This window comes from Electrophorus electricus, chromosome 3 (genome assembly GCF_013358815.1).
Source record: "Electrophorus electricus isolate fEleEle1 chromosome 3, fEleEle1.pri, whole genome shotgun sequence".
Classification (NCBI taxonomy): domain Eukaryota; kingdom Metazoa; phylum Chordata; class Actinopteri; order Gymnotiformes; family Gymnotidae; genus Electrophorus; species Electrophorus electricus.
This window is the reverse complement of record NC_049537.1, coordinates 24,560,598-24,582,761: the sequence shown is the minus strand read 5'-3', so window position 1 is coordinate 24,582,761 and position 22,164 is coordinate 24,560,598. Positions and strand designations below refer to the sequence as shown.

General features: G+C 37.1%; 2 protein-coding genes across 3 annotated transcripts; one reads left to right on the top strand and one right to left on the bottom strand.

Moving 5' to 3' along the window:
* Window positions 1–9,091: 9,091 nt before the first annotated feature.
* Window positions 9,092–16,722, top strand: hpcal1 (hippocalcin-like 1). 2 transcript variants are annotated; one of them, XM_026998953.2, is made up of 4 exons: window positions 9,092–9,417; window positions 13,592–14,035; window positions 14,649–14,754; window positions 14,982–16,722. In XM_026998953.2, the coding sequence occupies exons 2-4, from the start codon at window positions 13,658–13,660 to the stop codon at window positions 15,077–15,079; spliced, it is 582 nt and encodes a 193-aa protein (XP_026854754.1). In that variant the 5' UTR covers window positions 9,092–9,417; window positions 13,592–13,657; the 3' UTR covers window positions 15,080–16,722. The 2 variants fall into 2 exon arrangements, with proteins under 2 accessions (XP_026854754.1, XP_026854755.1); XM_026998954.2 differs by lacking the exon at window positions 9,092–9,417 and adding an exon at window positions 10,970–11,035.
* pdia6 (protein disulfide isomerase family A, member 6) lies at window positions 16,219–21,896 on the bottom strand. Its single transcript, XM_026998956.2, has 13 exons — window positions 21,748–21,896; window positions 20,542–20,683; window positions 20,199–20,256; window positions 19,189–19,315; window positions 18,963–19,069; window positions 18,726–18,862; window positions 18,485–18,599; window positions 18,177–18,317; window positions 17,984–18,068; window positions 17,729–17,801; window positions 17,439–17,597; window positions 17,216–17,312; window positions 16,219–17,086 (listed from the first exon to the last, which is right to left on the bottom strand). Exons 1-13 carry the CDS (start codon window positions 21,761–21,763, stop codon window positions 17,018–17,020), a joined length of 1,326 nt encoding a protein of 441 aa, XP_026854757.2. The 5' UTR covers window positions 21,764–21,896; the 3' UTR covers window positions 16,219–17,017.
* Window positions 21,897–22,164: the final 268 nt, after the last annotated feature.

Below are 22,164 nucleotides of genomic sequence, written 5' to 3'. Positions count from 1 at the left end.
GTTTAATTCAAAGAAATGTCCTCTTATTTCAGTAAAAAAAAGTCAGTATCAAAACCTGGATAAAATGCTATTTTAAAACACTTGAACAGTTGTCAAAAGCAACAACATAATTTTGACTGGACACAGTTTATTTTCATGTGCCAAGTCTAATCTGCTATTGCAGGAAAGCTAAATCATTAAGTTCCTGTATGGTTTCTTAGTCTTTTAACATTTGTAAAAAAAAAAAAAAATGAATAGAGGTCTGTTCATTAAAACATGTACAGTAAATGTCAGAAAGTTAATAATAATGGTTTAATAATGTGGAAAAGTTTTTGCTTTCTGAAAAAAGCCAATAGTACACAGGTCCTGTTTGGTGATTGAATGCTGTCTCTTTCAGCCTTAAACCTGAGCATCACACACCACAGAGCAAAATCCCTATTGTCAAAGACTAAACTATTAGCTGGTATGTGCTAGACAAATTACTGCCTTATGTGATTTGTATGCATGTTAAGTATACATGCTTTATTATATGTATCCATTCTGTGTAGTGCAGTGGTTAAGGTACTTGACTTGTAATTGGAGGGTTGCTGGTTCAAGCCGCCCCACTGTTGGACCCCTGAGCAAAGCCTTTAACCCCCAAAAATACGCAGTCATAGTTGCTTTGGATAAAAGTGTCAGCTAAATGCTGCAAATGTAAATGTTTTCTAAGTGCTCACTGGGACTCGAACATGAGCACATTTCATATTGAGTGTGATGTCACCAAAGATTTAAATGAATTACAAAAGGCTAGAGAGATATTAAGAGAAGTCATAAGAAAAAGTAACCTTTCAGTAAGCCTATCCATTACCATTTCTTCCATGGTAAACTTGAGATGAGTCATGCAAATGCTTATGAATTTGCAGTCATCTGATCATGTGGGACTGTCAGTGATAAGCTAAAAACCACTGAGCTCTGCAAAAGGAAACAAAGTATCTTTTCTGAGCCTGTTTATACTGCAGATTGTATGTTCTGCACATTGTTCACTGATAGGCAAACTGAAGCTCTTTTCCGATCCCAGTTGCTGTCCAAGTTACAACAGAGGTCAGTTCATGGCAAGTGAGAGGTCATTGATCTTTTCATTCAAATACCTTCTTTTTTCACAAGAATATTACTCTGTGAAATGTTTTTCACTGTATTTCTGCAATAATATATCTTATAAAAACATTAAACTCAATCGTTGATGATTTAGCAATTGAATTTGTGTGTAAAAGTCCACCAAGATCTCTGATAAAGACAAAGAAATGCATAATGCCACCTTACACAAGTCTTTTTAAAGAGAAGTGAAACACCATTATTTAATGCTAATTTTGCTATAGGAAATACACAGCAAACAGGATATTTAACAACAGTGAAAATGGCTTTAAGATAAAATTTTAATGCAGAGTCAGCAAGACAAGCAGCTATTTTCACATTCTAATAAATAAATAGCACTGAAATCCATGTCAGAAAAGACAAATATGTCACTGGAAGTTTCAATTAATAATAAAATTCATAGTTATGAAAGTAAGTGTTATTTCAAGTAGCACACACACACAAAAAAAAAAACTGCAGAAGAACTGAAAACATCTTGTCTTAAATATTACTTTGATCCTAACATAGATTTTGATACTGTTGACTACAATGTCATTTTTAAATAATTACAAATCTTTCTGGATCTGTTTTTAATTATTACAATGCTACCTGAGTGGCTGTGAAAATGATTCTGTGCTTGGAACTCATTCATCCAACTAATGGTTTTATAGTTTTGGGATTTTTTTTATTTTTTTATTTTTTTTTTTTTGTAATGTGGAGTCCCTCAAGGTTCAATTCTGAGACTATGAATATTTAAATCTATACCTATCGCCATTAAATAGGATAATTAATAAATAGATTTTTTTTTCCCCATCAGTACGCTGACAGTACATAGCTGTATATGTCCCTAGCCACGGTGTCATGATGCGCCAGGCACCTCACAGGAGGGACACACCCACTCACTCACACACTTGCCACAGTCCCAATCACCAACTTATTAGTTAATGCACACACCTGTTCCTTGTTTGCCCTTTTTTTGTTTGCCTACTATTTAAACCCACAGGTACCTGCCATCTGTGCTGCGCTTTGCCAGTCATCTTACACCTGGAACCATACCTGTATCTGTTCTCAAGCTCCCAGTGTTCTTGCTCTTGTTTCAAGGCATTGAGCTATTAATGCTGCATTGTCAGCTTTTTGTTTTGAGTCCACTTAAGTTGAGCTGTTATTGAGAATAAAGATTCTCTCAACTTTCACTCTCTGTCCTTGCTGCCAATGTCACACAGATATTCAAAAGTCTATTTACTCCCTGTTTGATTGTATAGATGACATTTAAATCCTGGATGTGTCAATGTTCTGAAGCTAAACATAGAAAAACTTGGAATTTCTTGTTATTGACAATGGCAAATACACTGGCACATTAAGAGTATCTATACGCAAAGACTAAAGGTTGTGTCAAAACCTGAATTTTACTTTGACAGCTCCATATAGCACAATTTAAAACCATATAGGTAATTTTTTTTTCCAAAACAACATTCTGAGAACGCATAACCAAAGAGACATCCTCTCAACAGTGAAAACATATGCTTTTGTCAACTTGTCAGACTACTTTCATTGTCTTTTTCTGGTCTAACAAAGAGCTCTATGTCTATCTTGCAGGGAATGCAAAACGCTGTAGCATGAAATTTGACACACATCATTTATTCTCAGACAGCTGCACTAGATGCCTTTGTCTTTTAGAATGGATTTTAATAACCTTTAAATGGTTCATGGGCTTACCACATCATACCTCCATGAACTGATCCTTAGGTATGTTCCTGCAAGAGGTCTTGGCTCTACCAACAGAAATGTGCTGGTCATAGCTGCTAACCAGAATAAGAGTTGCCTTTTTCCTTTGGGCCTAAGCTTTGTAATTATATTAAACTAAGCATATGTAAACCACTCTAGTATATTCATTATTGTACTTTGATGAACTGCTTGTAGAATCTAGGACTTTATATTGATTGCACTGATTTATGATGTTGTTGCACAATAAACTTCATGAGTGAGGTCTTTCATCCTGTTTGCAAAAGCTTGCTCAATAATCAGAAACTCTTAATCTCATTTGTTCCTTATTCATCAAGTAATGATGGCTAATCATGCACTAAAAATTTGATCATTGAAAACCAAGTAAATATATCCTACTGGAGACAGACACACACACACACACACAACAGTAGTTGTGTGACTTCTCAGTTCCTAAGATATATTAATGTGAGCTCAGTATTAAAGGGAAGCAGAAAGGCTACACTGGCTTATAATAATAAACATGCTTGTAATATGCCTATTTGCCATCTAGTTAAAACTACAACCCTACTTTATGTGTTATGTACTGCATAAATAATATACACTACATAAATAATACACAGCATATATTATTTTGTTCAGCTCTAGAATACATGCAGGTTCTTCTTTACATCTTTATTTCTTTCCCATAGCTATGTTCAGTTTATTTTACACTGGTATGTATTTGTAGCCATATATGTCCAATATAACTATATTTTAAGGCAGTTTTAGTTGACTAAAAACACAAAACAATACACAAACTGAGACATTCCTTGCTTATTGCTTCTGGTGTTTGTAGTCTAACAGCATTTAAAAGCTAAATACAGACCATAAAATTAGTTATTTTGAAGACTTTTATTTTCTTGATTCAACATAAATAAACATAAAAAACATAAATAAATATGGTATATCATGTGTTTGTTCTCCCTTTAGAAAGCTACAAAGCTTTGACTATTTTTTATATGCAAATGACTGACAGTTGGGTTTTCCTTTAATAAATATTAACACAAAATATATCTAAAATCACATGGGGCTCAGTCAGACATTGACAAGTCTTGAACATGTCCAGACAATCCTATCCATGACACTCAATGTGATGATACTTCCCTAAATGATACAATATCTGTATGAATGAGACTGCATTTTCAGTATATGACACTAATAGTCAAATCCTGCTATATATATTTAATTTATCTGACACTTTTATCCAAAGCAACTTACAACTAGGACTGAATACAACTTGAGCAATTGAGGGTTAAGAGTCTTGCACAGGGTACCAACAGACCAACTTGGCTGTGGTAGGACTTGAACTAGCAACCTTATACTTACTACTACTATAGCAGCCCCTGTTTTGGTGGTGCATGGTCCATTGTCACTACTGTAGTTCTGTGATTGCTTATTAAACTGGATGAGTGCTTATTATACTAGTTCTATATTCCCTATATTCTAACCCAATTTTTTATGAAACAAAACATTTTTGTATGAAAATACTTTATTCAATGGCACATCAAAAGAATACATGCTAGAACCACCAAGTCATTTATTTATTTATTTATTTTGGGTTGTAGCATGATAATATTTGAATGGAACCTTTGTGCACATGAGGACCTACTTCAAGTAATTTTTGTTTGTTTGTAAAAATACTATATTGATGGCAAAGAACACTTCCATAAGACAAAGATTAGAGGGACTGGATATTGCAAAGATTATAACATGTTGACATACTAAGGACAGTACACTCATTAATAGACAGTATATAGGATAAACAACTGTATGGGCACACACCCATACTGTGGATGAACTTTGAGCCACAAAATCTGAGTTGAATACAACCTTTGGACCAGCCCGATGAGCTCATTACTTTCTTTCAAATCAGCCTGGCAATTGCAAAACAATGTTGCAGAGCTGCTGAATAGATAGTGATCCCAAAAGAAACTCGAGATTGTTTGAGCCAGACATTTTTTATGACAAAAGTATTCTACAATTACTTTCATTTGTAGGCAGGTTTCTGTCTTCAATATGACTCAGTTAGAAATGTGCTGATGAGTCATAATGGTCTCATACACCTCGAGAACGTCACATTTTCAGCATACTGTGTGAATTACCATGAAAATTATTTGAACAAAAAATGTAACAAAAAAAAAAAGCATAAATCTGTTGTCTGTAATAGAGTAGTGTGCACCAGCACTGGTTTCTTGCTAGATAATCATACAGGTCTGCAATAACTTGTCATGAGCTTAACTGTAGTAGGAATCGATGATACATAGAAACACATGACCCCAAACATTTAAACAAGCATGGAACCATACAATACTGCTGGGAGAGTTATAAGATTGTATGTGTTTTGTTGTTTATCATGTCTCAATGTAAACAACCACATTACAGGGGCATAATGTTGAACAACTGCATTAATAGTACAATACAATTTATAATTTTGTTTTCTTGTTTTAGGTTCCATGGATACATATGGGATACAATTTATTGCTGTATTCTTCCTTTCAAACATACATTTTGAGAGAAAATAAATAATTGTTATAAATTATATGTGTACTTCTTTTGCAACTAATAGAAAGTTATATGTTATAAGCCAAGTAGGCTACTCAAGAGGGTGCATGCCCAGAGAATACTTTTAAACTGTATGATTTGTGACCTATGTCCTAGATTAAAACATGTACTATTACCTATATGAGTATTTTTTAGGAAAAGACTGATAGGCTACTGTCTTTCAATACTTTGGCCATTGACAATATTTAACTAATGGCCATAATAGTATAGGCTAAGAGGTCACTTGGAGACAAAACTAGTTAGATCTTTCTAGTCAAACAGAAACTGACCTGTATAACTAAAATATTACAATGTAACTTAATATCAATTGAGACACAGCTTGTTGCAGTGGTAGCTCAGTGACTAAGGTACTTGACTAGTAATTGGAAGGTTGTCTATTCAAGCCCCACACCAGCAGGTTGCCATTGTTAGGCCACTAACAATGTGCTTAACCCTCATGTTGTATTCAATCATAATTGTATTGTCTTTCTGGAAAAAAGCATAAGATAATTGCCTTAAATGAAAATAAATTGTATATACAAACTAGCTCAAAAATACCAGGAAATAACCCAAATACAGCAGGAATGGAGAAGAGAGGTGAGTCCACACTAGAGACATTTCTAAGATGCCCCATGCTAAGCTTCATGAACTGGATCTGAAAAGTATAGTTACATAGAAAATATGGGCACATTAAACCTCTTTATATATTGTGGGTTAAAGATCCATTTGTGATTGTGTGTGTGCATGTTCGTGCATGTTCGTGCATGTATATATGTGTCCCTTGTGTGGCATGGGTAGTGATCTGTACTCTATGTATTCTGTATGCCATAAAGATAAAAACAGCAGTGGTCAGAGTTCCATTCTAATCACCTTCTTGTCATTTAAATGATTACCATGTAAAAATCAAATGTTGATTAGCTACCTAAGCAGATTGTTCAAGTACATAGTACAAAATCCTGTAATCATTCAGATGTGAACTTGAATTATTGTACATATGAACTTAATTTCAAATAAGACAAGTATGTTCTTAAAACTCTATTACTGTGAGCATTTGAAAATGTATTTTTATTTTTTAATTTATTTATCTATTTATTTATTTATTTATTTTTATACTAGTAGTGCTAAATTATTTTATTATTTAACCAGGAATTTTGAGCATAACTCTGTGTTTAACATTTATGTAATAAACTTGACTTTGATTCTAATAGATTGTGCATGATGAACAAATAATTCCAAACTTTGTACTGTTAGCCTACTGGATGTTGAAAAATGATGACAGTTTCTTGCAATCTGTTTAGCAACAATGATCTAACAGCTGTGGTTTTAAAAACAAATGCAGAAACAAAAATCAATAATGCTAAACTTCCAAAGTTGCAGCTGATATAGCTTTCCAATTAGACAAATATTTAATTCTATTAGTATTTTTTTCCCTTTTTACTCCAATTTTAAAGAGACATTTTCTTTTTATGTGAACTGTGTTGTTTTCATTAACCTATTTTTGTAACAACAATAATTTTGTTGAGGTACCCATAATAGTGGTAAATGCAGATTAATCTGTTTTTTTTCCCCTTAAACAGGATATTAGGGGGCTGGGTTTTCTCTTGTTCTTTTAAGGAAAATTCAATCTTTATGTGAACTAGTATTAATAGCTATAAATACGTAAACGAACACACACACACACACACATTACTTTATTAGAAACTGATGCACCTCAACACTGACAACCAGATTAAATTAGAATGGTCTTCTAACAAAACAAACAAACAAACAAACAAACAAACAAACAAGCAAACAAAAACCTAAACAATCAGGTCCCCAGTGTTCCTATGGTCAAAAACTGACAAGTAATGAACTGTGTAGAGGGTGGATGATGAACTGTGGATGCTAACAGATAGATAATACTCTACAGTACACCTATAAAATATACCTGAAAAAATGAAGTATCCCTCATACATTGTAGGAACAAGGTAGTTGTAAAATTGTTGATATATTGTTAGAGATACATTGCATAACATTTTTTTCTAGCTAAATGAAAACTACAAAGTACAGTATGAAATAAACATGACCCACGTATTTCATGTTTGAATATGTAGTTCATGTACTAGACTACACCTAATCATTTTCAAGCTAATATGTAATGCTTGCACTGCCTGGTCAGTCCAGGTGGTGGGTATCTTGTAGCGGCAGTCTGTGTTTTTGAACTGTGCCAAAATATGTCCTTAAAATGTATCAGATCATGTCCTTAATCTGTGGTATTTCAAGTACAATTTATTGCAGCTTGATGATAGTCTCTAAAAAAATTAACTGAATAAAAGTTAATAAAAAATAAATCGCTTTGGTAAGAAATTAGTTAAAGTTTTATCCTTTTCTTTTGGTCTGTGAAGTAGGCTTAATATAGCCAATGTTTGAATAATTTGAGACACTGGGCACTTTGTACATAAAGTTTCAAAAAAGGACTTAAAGTGCATAAATGAAGAAAAACAGCAAAGTACTAGTGAATATGCTGAATAAGGCAGAAGGTGAGTCTGCCTGGAGCAGTTTTCAGATGAAAACAAAAAACAAAAACACTAGTCTGTTTCACTAGTCTGCCCTAATGGATCCAGCAGTTAAGGCAACATGTAATGCCTCCTAGTGGAGCTTCTCAGAAAATTCAAATTCAGAAAAATGAAGGCCCTGCACAAAGCATGTGATGTGTTATGTACACATGGGGAACGTTTTGCTAATCTCTCTATTTAGCTAAGCAAAGTCACACAGAAATGTGTGCTCATCTGCTATGTGCATTTAAATATGCATATATAGACATGTACATAAATAAAAGTGAACTGAATTACATTCAGAGCAAACAGTCTTCAGTGCTGATGTTGAGTGTTCAAGTGTTCCATTGCCCATTTCACCGCTAAAGATCCCCTGATAACGCAGGTTCATAATAGTTAATCTCTCTCTCTCTCTCTCTCTCTCTCTCTCTCTCTCTCTCTCTCTCTCTCTCTCTCTCTCTCTCTCTCTCTCTCTCTCTCTCTCTCTCTCTCTCTCTCTCTCTCTCTCTCTCTCTCTCTCTCTCTCTCTCTCTCTCTCTCTCTCTCTCTCTCTCTCTCTCTCTCTCTCTCTCTCTCTCTCTCTCTCTCTCTCTCTCTCAGAGAGTGTCCCTGACCACTTTCCCCAAGCTGCCTACAACTACTGCCCTCTGCTGAGCTACAAAAACGCCAATGCTTTCAGAATCATAATTTACTGTCTTCAAAATTTATTTACAAATTAAAAGTTTAAGAAAAGTAATTTGTCCTGGAGAAAAATGAAAAAAGAACTCAATACAAAATAAGAGGAATTGTTAAGCGCAGGAAGCTTTCCTTATTTAAATTATTTTCAAAAGGTATTTATTGTGGTAAGAAAACCACTTCTTTCCCCGCTGAAACGTTCTTTCCGTAGTCACGACAGCTGCCAGATACACCGAAGAGTGTTGGGACCGAACCATGCGTTTCCATCGGTTGTTTTATTTAAATTACCTGAAAATGTCGGTAAATAACTTATGCTGTTCTTAGGAACAAACTGTATTTGCTATCCGTATATGTTCTAATGCAAACATATTCGTGAAGAAAATCTTAATAAACAAGTAGAAAAATGTTAAAATATTTGAACATCTTAAACTTCTCCCCCTGCAAATAGTCTTGGACGTGCCCATTAACAACGGCGCAAGGAGCTCTAGGGTATCAGATCTCCTGGTAGCCTAAATGATGATGTTTCAAGCATTTGTTTGAGAAATGATGGAGTCGACTTTCTCATCTGAAGAATTAAAGATACAGATGTTCTGTCAGATCATCTTTTTGAATATCGTGCGATAAGATACGTAGATTAATGGATACTTTTGCAAACATCCCACTTTAAAAGTCGTGTAGTGTTTAAACTACTACTTTTTTCCATTAGCGCAACTGCTGAAGGTTTAGCGAGGACACTCCCATTTAACGTAACCAAACGGACCAATCCTTTTGGGTCAAACAACCGGGGTCCTTTGCTTCTTAACACTTCTTCACGGTGAGTTGAGATCTCAGTTAAGCTATTGTTAAAAACTATAGGCTGGGTGTTAATTGTATGTTAAACTACATACCAAAATCCTACCATGCGGTACAGTTCGTTATTACTGTATACTTAAAAAATAACGCAAATTTCCTAAATAATGGCATTACGAACCAACTATGAAAAGCCCGCATGTTACGCAAACCCTTCGTACCTTTTTTTCCTCATCTCTAACTGTTTGGCAGAGCGATGGGTGGTGGTAGGTGTGGCATGAATGTATTTGTCCACAAACTATCGAATTCACATACATTTTTGTGGTTGTCCAGGAGATTATCATGTTATAAAAGATGATGACAGTGAAATATGTTCATGAAAGAACGCAGGGTGAAAGTCTTTTGTTTTAACTATTTGTCTACAAATATCAGTGACTGAGTCACCACCTTTACTTCTCGGTGGAAAAAAAATCATAACAGTAGCTCCATCAAACTAAAATAAACATGCTTTAAAATTTGTGCTCTTGTAACAAAGCATTTTATTCTATAAAAATACACCTTGTCTCTGGTCATTATTTGTTTTGTCACTAAATGCTGTTGTTCTTCGTTCACCTCGGGGTCACAGCATGTCCTCACAAACAAGAGTAAATAGTCAATTGTTCATATTTTCAGTTAAGGCCCTGTAGCGTCACGGAGTCAACCTTACAGCATACATACCTGAGCTGTGTTTCCTTAGCCTCAGAGCTATTTAAGGCAAATAAGTTTGCAGTTTTATGCAGCCCTCATAAATACAAGCAACATGAACAATACATTTGTATTTTTTTTTTCTTTCATTAAATTCCATTTGTCTGTAGCAGTCAATGGGAAATGTATCAAATGACCTTCTGACGCTATTAACAACCATCTATTCTGGGAAAAATACCCAGAATTCTCTGATGGCTGAGCACAAAAGCTGTTTGTTTTAGTGTCATCTTATGGTTCAGTGGAGCAGGAGAAAGGCACTGGATTTCTATCCTGCTGATCTTTTGACACCTGTCAGGGTGGATTTGGGTTATACTCTTTTTGGAGATGGGGACTTAATGAGGCCCACACAGACCCAAACACAAAGAGGTTAATGGGGTTGATGTTTAATGCATGATGAGTCAGGCATGATAACCTGCCACTGGACTGCCACCTGGAGAATTGAACTGAGACAGTTGACGTGTTCAAACCCACACGGTGTGGCTCTCAGAGCACACTTGTAGTGTATGTATATGTACCTATGTGGAAGGACAGAAATGTTCAGAAGTAGGTTCCATAGTCAGTACAGAAGTAGGGAAGAAACAGGTTTGCAAGATGTGTAAACATGTCACTTTAAAAGGGAGCTGGTAGTAAAGCAGGTTTGAAACTGTCTATTAAAGCATAGTCTTGACTGACGCAGTAGGCTGGTGTGGGCAAACTGGTAGTATGGTACAAAAGAACATTCCCATTAGCCAGAATAACACGGAGGACACCTAGGCATTGGAAATGTGGGCTGCTGTGAAAAGAGAAGAGGCAGCCTGACCTGTATTGCAGCGGTGTTACATAAACATCGTTAGTCAGTGTACACGGGAGACTGGACTAGCAACCCAATCTGCACAGGAGACAGTTTTAACACCGTAGTGGTGAGTATAATACTAAAGAGAGTTTGAGCGGATTCATGGTAGAATATTTATCCATATTTGCATTTTGACCAAGGATTACAGATAATAACAGATTATTTAGACTAGAGAGATGCAGAAAAGCCTAGACCACAAGGGTCAGTGTAATCAAAATTGTCATTCAACAAAAATCTCAAACATGCATCAACAATAGGAAAAGACAGTTAGTCCCTAATAAATAATAAAAAAAACATTGCTTTTCTTAAAAACATTCTTAGTTTTTGTAAGATGCAAAATTACTGTTAAGAAAAACAACATGTTTTGTTTTTGGTTGGTAAGTAACTTTGCTTTATTTTTCTCTTGCCTGCTGAAACCTCGAGGTAGCTACATAGCTGAACTTCCACACAGAATTTCCAAACTGATTCTGAGGGAGGTAACTTTTCATAGCTTGCGTCTTGAATTGTTCATGCGAAGACAACCACTGTGAAATCAACTGAATAAAATAGGACATGAAGGGCCCTGCAGAATCCTGGGAAATCCTGGCAGATTGCTTCTGAAGGAGAACATACAGCATGTACTGCTCCAACTGAGAGTCAGAGATACATCTGTACTAGGTCTTATAAAAAACTGGGTTTGTTCAGCATTATTGACTAGATTTACAGACATGAATAGATGTTCTATAATAATGATTAGATTCTCCACACACTTTTGTGTTTTAAAAAGCATTTCAAAAACTCTTAATATTTTTTGAGTTACTGTCTCAGCTTATACAGAGCTTAATTTTGGCATCTGTTCATCAAAAATACATCTGCGCAAGTTTGAGCTCTGTATTTGTACCATTACTGTGACATTTTTATTTTCATTTAAATAGGACCTGTGGGGACCCTTCCTGGTAACAGCAGTATATATTTGTTTCATGTCACTGCATGTTTATTTACTTGCATTTTTGTTTGTCAGCTTGGACAGGGTCTCTGGTGGCTGGGTGAGTGTGGGAGAGAAGTGGAAAGGGAACTTAAAACTGCACCCATGTTTTTATCTGTCCCTGAGTTGGCAAGGAGCATGTCTGCAGTTACACATTACGAGTCAATGGAGTAGTTATGAGTGACCATCTTGCTTAAATGGCAGACAGAGTGAAACATTGGCTGTAGAAGACATGGATGCTATGAAAAATATGAATGCTGGGAATCCAGCCTTTGGGATGCCATCCTTTAATGCTGTATTACAGTGCAAACAATCCTGATTCATCAAAGGATAAGAAACAGAGTCAAGCTCATGAGCTGTAAAGGGCAAAGGAGTCATTTTTAGTAGGAGTAGCAATTTCTATTGGCTGTTAGCTCCACATGTGCTCCATTTTAGAAATAACAAAGATGACAAAACAGCAAAATGGCGGGCTGTACCTAGCCTTGTTTTTTTGTTGTTGTACCAATCCATTACTGACTTGAAGAGCCATGGCAACAGCACATGATTGATTCAAATCTGATTACAGAAAATTGTAAATGAGTGACACATTAAGGATGAGAGACAAACATAGCAAGAAGGGAGGACAGCGAAGAGTACACATGGACATTTCTCTTTCAGGACAATAAAGCTTTTATGGGTTAAGTGGAAGGTGTAGCTAAATTATATAACCCATCATTAAATTTTGACAGGCCCTGACACCTTGCCTTTCACACGGTGTCCATATAATGCATTTAAAGTATGCTGTTTAAACATTTCTTTCCTGATGCTTATGAAACATGCTTTTTTTTTGCCTCATTTGGTTTCACATCATTGGGAAATAAGGTTGCTTGTTGCAATTTAACCTCTAGAGTGCTGCTTGTTAGGCCCTAAATAGCCAAGGTGGCACGTATTGCAAACGCTGAAAGATGCAGAAGCCCTGCATCATCATGAAATTACAGTGGCATGAGGGAATGGTGAGATTAATTTGAATGTTTCCCCTATCCTTTAGTGTTTTTCCTCCATTTAGAGTGAACTTACCCTTCAAAGATTGACAAGGTGGATGGTAAGCTAGTGTATAAATAATATGATCCGCTGGGTAATTAAATTTTTTGCGGTGTTGTTTCATCAGAGGTTTTTGTAATTTAGTATCTAAGTATCTTTCCTTTTCTGACACACAGGGTTATATATTTGAATATAGAATGGTAACATATTGCTAAGCAAAATGACACCCTAAACCACCTGACACTTAAATGTACCTATACAGACCAAAATGTAGCCACCTTCTTATGTGGCTGGTAACAGTCTTGATGGTTTCCAAGGTTATTTAGAGTCAGACATGACCTTTTGTAAGAGTTCTCTCTGTCTCCAAGATTCCCAGATGGCCGTTAACCCCCCACCATCAAGAAATCAATAAATTCTCACCTTAATAAGGTTTTAAATGGTATCCATGGATACTAGACTCCACTCCCTCATCTCACTAAGGGTAAAACGTTTCCCATCTGGCCAAATCCTCTTCTGGTAGGAGACAAATAAAAGACAAAAATCATTTGTATGACAATGGGCATACTAAAAAACAGGACCAACATCTGACAGAATCTTTTTTTTTTTTTTTTTTTTTTTTTACAATGTACCTTTGTTTAGGGCCAGAAAGAGAACCCAGGTGATCCAGAAGAGAGATTCTAGAACAGTCTGCAGGAGGGTTACAACATGGGTAAACAGAACAGCAAACTGCGCCCTGAGGTTCTGAATGACCTGCGGGAAAACACAGAATTCACAGACCATGAGCTACAGGAATGGTACCGGGGCTTCCTCAAAGATTGCCCTACTGGCCACTTAACTGTTGATGAGTTCAAGAAAATCTATGCCAACTTCTTTCCATATGGTGACGCTTCCAAGTTTGCAGAGCATGTTTTTCGCACGTTTGACACCAATGGCGATACCACCATCGACTTTCGAGAGTTCATTATTGCACTGAGCGTGACATCCCGTGGGGGCCTGGAGCAGAAGCTTCGCTGGGCCTTCAGCATGTATGACCTGGATGGGAATGGATACATCAGCCGAGCAGAGATGTTGGAGATAGTACAGGTGAAAGAAGAGCACCAGTAACATGAGCTAGAAATTCTATTTACCCACAATAACAATTATCACATTTATAACAAAAATCTTACTACGTTAATTCCGGGTTGAGTCCACGCAAGTATTTAAAAAAACCCATTTCTTACTAATAATTAATATATTATTATTAAGTTATTAAACAGCTTATGGAAAAGAGACATCTATTATTTTTCTTCCTTTCCCCAGAAATGTAACTATCTCTGAAATTTGTTATCTCTTTACCATTACTTTTTGTTTATTTAATTCTTGTTTTTGTGCTTCCGTATTTGCTCTCTAAGTCATAGTTACAAAACTCACATGTTCCATATCATTATTGGCTCAGTTGAATATTTGGCACTATAGTCTGCCTGAATAAACAGATCTCCCCAATTGAGTTCCACAGGCCATATGGCCATGCCAAAAACAGGCTTAGTTGACTGCTAGTAAAGAAAAAAGCTGTTGACTTTCATTGGATTGTTAATGATATTCAGAGACTATTCCACAGAAAAAAATGCTCAAAACTGAAATGACTGAATAGGCAACAGTACAAAAATGAAATTGATCAATACCCAGTCCATTGATGTGTTGTGGTTCATAACAACAGGCAATTTACAAAATGGTATCATCAGTGATGAAGATGCCAGAGGATGAGTCAACACCAGAGAAACGCACCGATAAGATCTTCAGACAAATGGACACCGACAATGATGGTGAGTTTTTCTCAACTTTTATTCGCTGCTTAACAATAAAATTAATTCCTCACCAAGTCCTCAAAGTAAACTTCAGTGTCAGATAAGCTTGTTATTGAAAACTGAAAAATTATCAGTTATTACCAGTGTAAAATCCAGTGCATGTCGCCTTTGTTCCTGTGAGTGTGGGAATTCAGCCAATCTGGTTATAAAATCACTAACCCCCATTTGCCTCTGTCATACTACAGGGAGACTTTCCCTGGAGGAGTTCATTAAAGGTGCCAAAAGCGACCCGTCTATCGTCAGACTACTGCAGTCTGACCAGAGCACCTCACGCCAGTTCTGAAAGCAGCCAAGTGGCAGCACTTGGATGTCACACTACACACCCACACAATCGAAGACTTGGAAACCTTATGATACTTACAAATCATAGGCTACATTTAAGTAACAGATCAATTTGGACCACTGTAGATCTGAGTAATAGATGCACACAATAACAATACTGATCAGCATCATGCAAGTCATCTTGAACTCACATCTGTTGCTCTCATCTTGTTTCATTCCATAGTCTGAGCCTCCCCATAAGATGGGAGAGGGCTATAGCCCTGTATCTTGGTCTGACCCCTTGACTTTCAAAATAGTAAATAACATTAGAGAATATCAAGTTTTGTGGTTATATTAGCAAGCTCAGTTTATAAAGCCTACATGCTGTAAATGGTACATTTTTAGATCAGAGAACACTGCCGTAAAAATGCCTTACGGGCATTACTTAAAGTAAAGGCATATCACCAAAAGACAGCTTTTCTGTCATTAGGCTTAAATTTAAACTCAATACAAGGACACAAGAATAAGACACACTAAGTACGAGTTGCATGACAGACTAGCTGAATACAAAAGTTCCAATGACGTACAGGTGTGCAAGTACAACTGATGGGCTTCAGGAATTTAAACTGCATACATTTAAGTAGCGAGGTAAATATTTCAGTGTTTGGTCTTGTAACGGACTTGTTTAGAACTTACATTTCTGTCTTTGGAGAAATTATGATCTTTGCCAGCTTATGTATATTCATAGCTTAAGATATTTGCAAATACATTAATGCTTCATCAAATGGTGAATTGCCAAAACTAGCATTTGTATTGAATTCATCAGATTCATGGGTAACTTTCAGTGGTTATATAACATGACAGGTATTTAAAGTGTAGAAGTGCAGTAAATGGGGGGGGGAAAAAAGAAAACAAACAAATTGCTCTCTGTGTGATTAACAATGGACTATCCAGCCATACTGTGAGGTACATACATCACCTTATACAGGACAGCAGCTTTCAGTTGAAATGTTGCATTTGTGTGTATGGCATAATAGTAATTCATTCATGCACTATTAGTTAACAGCATAACATGCAACCTGAAGCAGTGAGATGCAGCTGCAAAATAAACTTGTTCTAGTACAGTACTGGTTTTTAATGTTCATAATAAATCCCAGTCGGTTAATTGGCGTTTTTTTTATTTTCATAACAAAATCCATGTCAAAACAAAGTTGTGTAAGAAAAATCTACACAGTTCCCACATGACTTTCTGTCCAACACAAACACATTGTAAAGCTGGGATACTGACTCATTAACTTCCTTCTGAAAAAGTTTTAAAAACAAAGTCACATTAAAGGGGAGGTGAAATCAACAGGGCAAAATTCATCTTAAGAGAAAATCCTCATACAAGGAAGAAAATGTTTTAAAGTTAAGGACAAAACCATTAAATGGTAATATCCAGTAACATAGCTTTCTCTCCTTGGCAAACTCTTTAGAAAGACAAGCAAATCCCATATGTCATATAATAGATCTCCTCTGGTCTATTCTGTTTCAGTCAGTGAGGAATGGATGCTCCTAAAAGACATGGGGCTGGGGGAAAATATTCTGGGTGTCATTTAACTGGAACTGAGAAACATGTATCTGAATTTCCAGCAGTGTATTGTGTGTGTGTGTTTGGGGGGGGGGATACAGAGAAAAGGGGCGTTTATTGCTTCTCACTATCCTTATTGTGAGAGCTCAGCCAGCCTTTCAAATAAAAAAGACTGCCTATAAGACAACGCCAGTTTAACCATGATTTTAAATCTCAAATCATCTCATACAAACCATTGTAGAGAAGATAAAAGCAACACAAGTCTTTGTTTCAAGGGTGTACAGTAACAATGTCCCAGTCTTCCCCTCATCCACAGGAGAGGAGGGTCATGGGTAGGATCTGTGTGGGCTACACTATACCATATTACACCAGGTGCTCCAGCCAGAAAACTCATAATTCATCCTTCTCAAAATCATCCAGTTCAACATCGCTCAGGTCAATGTCATCCAGCTCAGGAAGCTGAGGGAGAGAGATAGAGGAGAGCAAGTCTAGTCTGACATTCTTTACAAGATGTGACAGATGGCAAAAAGGATAAGAAAGGTGGAAAAGGAGAGGGCTTGATTGCAAACTGTAGCCAAAGCTACTTACGACTCCATCTTTCCCATCCCATGGCTCAACAGTATGGATCTTCGGCAAAGCCCCACCTCCTACTGTAGCAGTTGACCCACGCCCAACTGAGAGATCCCTAGGGTAGGGTAAAGAAAGAAAAATAAAATAAAAAGGATATTCAAAACCTTTTCACCAATTAGTCAATTATCAGAGGAGAAACTGTTAAAAAAAAAAAAAAAAAAAAAAAAAAAAAAAAAAACACCTTAAAAACTCGTGAATCCCTGTCTCACTGAATGAGCCCTTTAGAAGAGCAAACTTCATCTTGCGAGCATTAATAGCTGCCATGGCAGGGTAGCCAAAACCCCCAATCCCCAGAGATGCCTCCAGTTCCATCTGAGCTCCAGCTTCAGTCCATAACCAACTACAGGATAAGGGGTAGACACAGTCATAAAAAGCATGCATTTTTAAAAAGTTCATGCTAGCAAATTGCCCTCAAGATTAAACTCCTATAAGATAACCTTTTGACCATTATATGCATCACAAAACACTGACCCCCACATCTTCTTCTTGTACTTCTCAGCCATAAGCATCATGGTTTCTAGATAGGCATTCCTGCCAGCCGCACCTGCAAGCACAAAGAAATAGGGTTGCTGCTTTCAAGATTTGTAATAAAAGGAATGGATGAAGCTTTGCTTCTATATTCTAATTAAAACAATGTACAGGTGGCTAACTGCTAAAATTTGTTTTCAGCAACTAAAGCTGAACAGTCAGTTCAGCCTGCAAAATTACCATGACCATCAGTCATACCAGTGTCTAGAATATGAGGCAACACAGCAATCACACACAACTGATGGTCATCACAAGTCTTCTTTAAGATGTCCTCATTCAGAATCTGAAAATCAATGGACACTTTAAACATTCTCCCCCACTTTCTCCAAACACTTTAATGTAAACAAAAGTATTTGATCCAAAAAGGTGGAGACCAAGTACTTAAACAGACCTCCAGCATTTGAGGAGGAGGGGCATTGTCCGAGTACAGGTCCAAGGCACGGGTAACCAGGTCAGAACGGGTGCGTCCACCCTGGTAGTCCTCTGGCTCCTCTCCTTTACGGAAGATCTTAATGGTGGGGAATCCTCTGATCTACAAATTAGGTAAAATCTAGTATCATCAATCAAGTACAAAACTTCTGAAAATCACACAAAGCAGTTTATGATCTTTAAAGTAGCCCTTAGGAAAAAAGTAAGTATAAGAGTATTTTACAGAGGGTCAATAAGGGGATAAATGATGTTGGTGTGTAGCAGACTCACCCCATATCGGCTTGCCAGGACCTGATGCTCAGTGGCGTCAACGGCCCCCAGCTTCACTCTACCATTGGTCTGCTCTTTGACCTGGGATGCAGCAGCTGCCCATTCAGGCTCAAGACTAAAAAGGTCAGAAGTTAAAAACTAAGATCAAGGTTAAAAATTCAGTACCATAATTTTAGAGCAATTACATTCACATGATTTGAACATGTTACAGAATTTAGCTTTATCAAAATTTTAGACTTACTTCTTGCAATGGCCACACCATGGTGCAAAGAATTCCACCATCCAAATATCATCACTGTCCAAGACCAGACGGTCAAAGTTATCATCAGTTAGCTCTACCACATCTTTCTTACTTCCCCCACTGCTGCCTCCAGAACTCTGAAACCAGCACAGAAATACAAGAAATGAAATCAAATAACGGAAATTCCAAAGAACAGACACTACCATGGCCTTTGGCTGTGGATTCAGCAGAGTTTACCTGTCTGTTGTAGTCAGAGCCTCCTGTCTTTCCACTCAGCCTTTCTTTGACCAGAGAGCGCAAAGCATTCAAAGCCCCATCTACAATTGCCTGGCTGGTGCGTCCACCTGCAGGCAAAAGGCTTCACAATCTCAGGTACCTGTATTCACACGTCTATTCTGTTCATCTGAGATCCACAGTGCAGTGACCAGTTACAAAGGGGTAAAGATGTGTGGGACATTTGTACCTTGGTATTCCTCAGGCTTGTGTTTGTTGGCTCCAAACACCTTGATGGTTGGAAAGCCACGGACTCCATACTGTCCCCCCAGTGACTTGTGCTGGTCTGCATCCACAGCTCCCACTTTAACAACACCCTGTTGAGTTACAATAAACAATTCAATGTACCATTACCTCACCACCAAGAAAATGTGGAAAATGAGTAACACCATGCAACAGTTTCCAAACTAGCCAGACCATCATGTGCTTTCACATTGTTTTACGTAGCGCTCCATTTCAAACTAACTATTAATGCAATATGGCCATATGAACCAATGGCAATGCACAGCAAGAACAGATAAGAGTAATGCAATAATTTTACACCCAACAGCCTTGATAAACTTTTTTTTTTTTTTAAACAATATCACAATCTCTAATACAGCTACAATTTCAGCACCACAAGTGCAACCTAAAACAAGCTCTAATGATAAGTGTTGTGCCGTCACCTGACTGACAGTCTACACTTAACTCTCTAGCCATTCTTGGGCATAAAGATTAACCTCAAAGAAATTTGTTTTCTCAAGCATATTTGTCCCTTCGAGCCACATTTGACAACAAAATGTCACATTATACAGCAATCTAATTTTACTCTGTATAAACAGTGGTGTATTTGACTACCAAGTGTAAATGCATGTGATTAAACTGTACAACCTAGATACAAGAAGCATGAAGAAACTAGGCTAAATTGGGGTCCTAGATATTGGCCAATCAATCGGTTTTAATTTCCACATACTTATCTATACAAACCAATAGGAATTTTGTAGTGTCTTGAAAATGTACCAGAAGAGAATTGAACAGAATAAAACAGAATGGGGCTTTATGAACTCATTATGAACTGAACTATGAACCGATTTGACCAAATCCATTTCATTAATTGTCATTTCAGTCTTATACATGGGAACATAGACAATAAAACCAAGGAGGAAAAAAAATGCTACATAAATCAATGCCACTAAAATCCTGTGAAGATTCAAAGTGCACCTTCAAGGCTGTAGCTGCTTTCTTCCATTCTGGGGCCAAGTTCTGGCAGTGCCCACACCTGTTAAAATAAACAACTATTCTCAAAGAAGTACATAAAGCATTAAGGCTTTTAATATCTTTAAACAGTTCACTTGTAATTTGCAGTTATTATACAATTACAGAGTCATCACAATTATTTTTCCATGGCTTCTGAAACTACATGATGTGACATTTGGCCAACACTATTCATCCTTTACTTGCATATTACCAATTGCACACTTGCTTGCATTAACAGTTGTGTATGACTTATGACTAGATGGAATGGGCGATCTTGTAAAAACAAATACCATCCTTTCTAACTCACCAGGGGGCATAAAACTCTACCAGCCACAGATTATCACTCTGCAGAACCTCCTTGTTGAAGTTTGAAGGACTGAGCTCAATCACATCACTGGTAGAGTAGAGCCCATGGACAGCCAGGACAGTCAGGGAACATGCCAACACACCTGTGACAGTGAAGTTAAGTTAGTGCCAGCTCAGAGAACTCAGCAATGAATCCAAGTTACAGGTAATTTAGGTAATAACTTAAGATAGTGATTTTAACCCATGCTTTCAAAATGTATGCTTCTAACACAGTAAATCCATTAGTGTACATAGTCATTCCAGATAAGCATATAAATGCAAGTTAAGAAAGGGAAACCTCGATAGTTACATTTTACTTATAAACTACAGAAGCGACTTGTACGCAAAAGAGAAAACAGATCTCAAATGCATCAAATAAGATGCGGCTGAATACAAACAAGCGAATATTTGCGTGGAAGTGCCTTAGCCCAACACTGCTGTAACTAGTTAACTGTCCAGTAGTAGTCAATAAGCGCTCACAACTAATGCACATCCAGTTTGAAGAAAGCCCTAACAGAAATCGTTCACAAAACGAACAGAGAGAAACAGACCTTAAGACTAATACGTAGCCAATTTTGTTTTAACATTCATATGATTATAGCCTACCTAAACAATTCTAAAGATCAGTAGCCAATGTTTAAAGACCTGGAGCAGATAATAAAATTGCAATAAATGTAAGTGGATCTAGCCAGGTAGCTGGCAATTTCACCACTAGCGAAATGCTACCAAATATTTATAGTTGCGCTTATGTTTATATGGCTAGCTAAATTTCAAAATACACAGGCTCACACAAGTTAGCTAGCTAGTTAGCAAGAGCAGCGCTAAATAATGCATTGCTTGTAGGTTAGCTATCCTAGCTAGGGAGCTAGATAACTATATATAGTTACGTAGCTAGAGGCATTAGCTAACGTTAAATTATTCCTCGGGATTTTAGCCTGTTAATACGAAACGTGATTTAGCGTAGATAGCTAGGTATCCTATAGCACACATGATTAACTATCGAGCCATCAAACCAGGCATTAGCTATTTTCGCACCAGCTGGAGATCTACAGCTATAGCTCAGCTATCCATTTCATCCATCTTTTCCCGCAACAGTGTTAACTAGCTAGCTAACTAACTAATCAGCCGACGTTAAACAGAAATACATTTTTAATAAGTTTGCTCTTACTCAGTAAAGCTCGCATTGTTCTTTCCAGGACCCGGCCTCTAAGGTTTTTTTGGCTATGCAATACGAGTAATACTTGGGCTCACAAACCAAACACTGCTGAACATGTACCATAGCCGGTCACATCAGACAGGCACAGAACCTCACCGTGGCCCGCACTGATTGGCGCTCCGCGTTCTGGAGCCAATAGGAGCCAATGGGAGCCCGACGTGTAGTTTTTAGCAGCGATAGAGTTACGGTGGCGTAGAGGTGACAATCTCACTAGACAAGTATAATTCGTCGAGTTCCAATGATAACTAGCCACATATTGCGCTTCACAGTGACCGTGCGCCCAAACGTAAAACACATGACGTGAGTTGTCCTTGTTTAATCGCAATTCGAAATTCTCACTTTTTTGTGTATTTTTCATATTAAAAATAA